Here is a 1,550-nt window from a genome sequence, read left to right on the forward strand (position 1 = left end):
TGGAAGTGTTAAATGGAGATATCTGTAGGTTAAATACATCAACAGGTACGTTTCCCTGGGACACTTGGCTTTATTATTTTACTTATCTACTCTACTATAATTTAAGTAGCCGTAAAGTGCACATTTGAAGTTATTCTATGTTGGCCGAGTGATATAATTGGATCGGCTTATTAGAGGCCTGCGACGGATTATTTTCCTCTTTTGTAATTTTTTTATTTCGATTGCTGATTGGTTTAAAGAAAAAGGTTGTAAACTAAATTGCCTACACCAGCTTTTAGACTCATTTTACAGAGCTCTCACATAATTCAGCCGACAAAATAAGTCATTGCAACTTTTGGAGCTAATGTTACTATGGATTACTTCAGTTGCTTTAAAAAGGGAAAAAACCCTTGTGTTTCTAAAAAGACCAACTTATTCTGAGATTTGATCTGCCACCATTGTCATTCCAAGAAGCAGTAACCAAAGAAAGCGGGACTTCACAAACAGCTCAGTTCAAAGACAGATTAAAATGTATGTCTAAAATGGTGTCTAGCATTACCTCAACAACTGCATCTCCTTCCCAGACCAATGAGAATACAGCGGAGTAGCTCCCGTTGAGATGATCCACCACTTTTCCAACCACGCCCGCTTGAAGCTTGGAGTTGTGCAGCCGTGCGAGTAAGAAGTCTCCCCCCGAAGTCTTGGGGCGGCCATTGAAGTCAGACATTTCGATCATGACCCTCAGCTGATCCCCTATCTGCCATTGTCCTCCTCCTCTCCTTGGTAAGATGGTAAAGGAGCTGTGAGCTGGATCACAGGTGGTCTCTATGGATATAGGAGTGGGCCAAGGTGGGATTTCCGGCCAAGCAATGGAGTCCAGTATGAGGCGTTCCTCTTCAGTCTCCTTAGGCGACAGTGGCTTAAAGGTGCACACGCCCTGTTGCTTTTTCGAGCCATTGGTAACTGTCAATATGTTTGTGGGGCTCACTTGTTGCTGAATTTGGCAGAAAGTCAAGAGAGAGATGGTGTCAGAAGCACATTAACTAAAAAGACTATAAATACAAATGGATAAAGACATATTTGTTTTTTTATTTTTGTTTTATTTGTATCTATGCACCAAAACACCAAGTCAGATTCCTCATTCCTTACCTCTCTGAGCTCAATTAACTTGTTGTTCTGTAGCGCAAAAAATATGAAAGCAAAAACCACGATGAAAAAGAGAGCCAAGCACTGCTTTCCGACAAAAAAGTGCATGATAGTCAGATTATTGTTCCACGGCAGCCTCCATCTGTTATAAATTCCTCCGCAAACTAAAACACGGACCGCCAGCATAGCCTGCTCAGCGGTTTTCTCCTGTTCTGAGCACAGAGAAAGTCAGATGATTAGGGCAGTTAATTAAAAGTACACATGTCAATATATATTTTAGGCTTGTGCAAGGGGTGGGGAACATATATATATATATATATATATATATACACACACATATATATATATATATATATATATACACACACATATATATATATATACACACACATATATATATATATACACACACATATATATATACA

The 1,550-nt window shown here is 39.4% G+C and overlaps 1 protein-coding gene across 1 annotated transcript; it reads right to left on the reverse strand.

Moving 5' to 3' along the window:
- Window positions 1-538: 538 nt before the first annotated feature.
- On the reverse strand, window positions 539-1,337 carry LOC104952016 (NXPE family member 3-like; the record flags this gene model as incomplete). The annotated part of the gene is made up of 2 exons (XM_010778773.1): window positions 539-973; window positions 1,129-1,337. Coding segments are annotated over 2 exons (644 nt in total), but the record flags the coding sequence as incomplete, so codon positions are not given.
- Between the last annotated feature and the right edge of the window lie 213 nt (window positions 1,338-1,550).

This window comes from Notothenia coriiceps, unplaced genomic scaffold (assembly GCF_000735185.1).
Source record: "Notothenia coriiceps isolate Sejong01 unplaced genomic scaffold, NC01 NC01_scaffold00019378, whole genome shotgun sequence".
Lineage (NCBI taxonomy): Eukaryota > Metazoa > Chordata > Actinopteri > Perciformes > Nototheniidae > Notothenia > Notothenia coriiceps.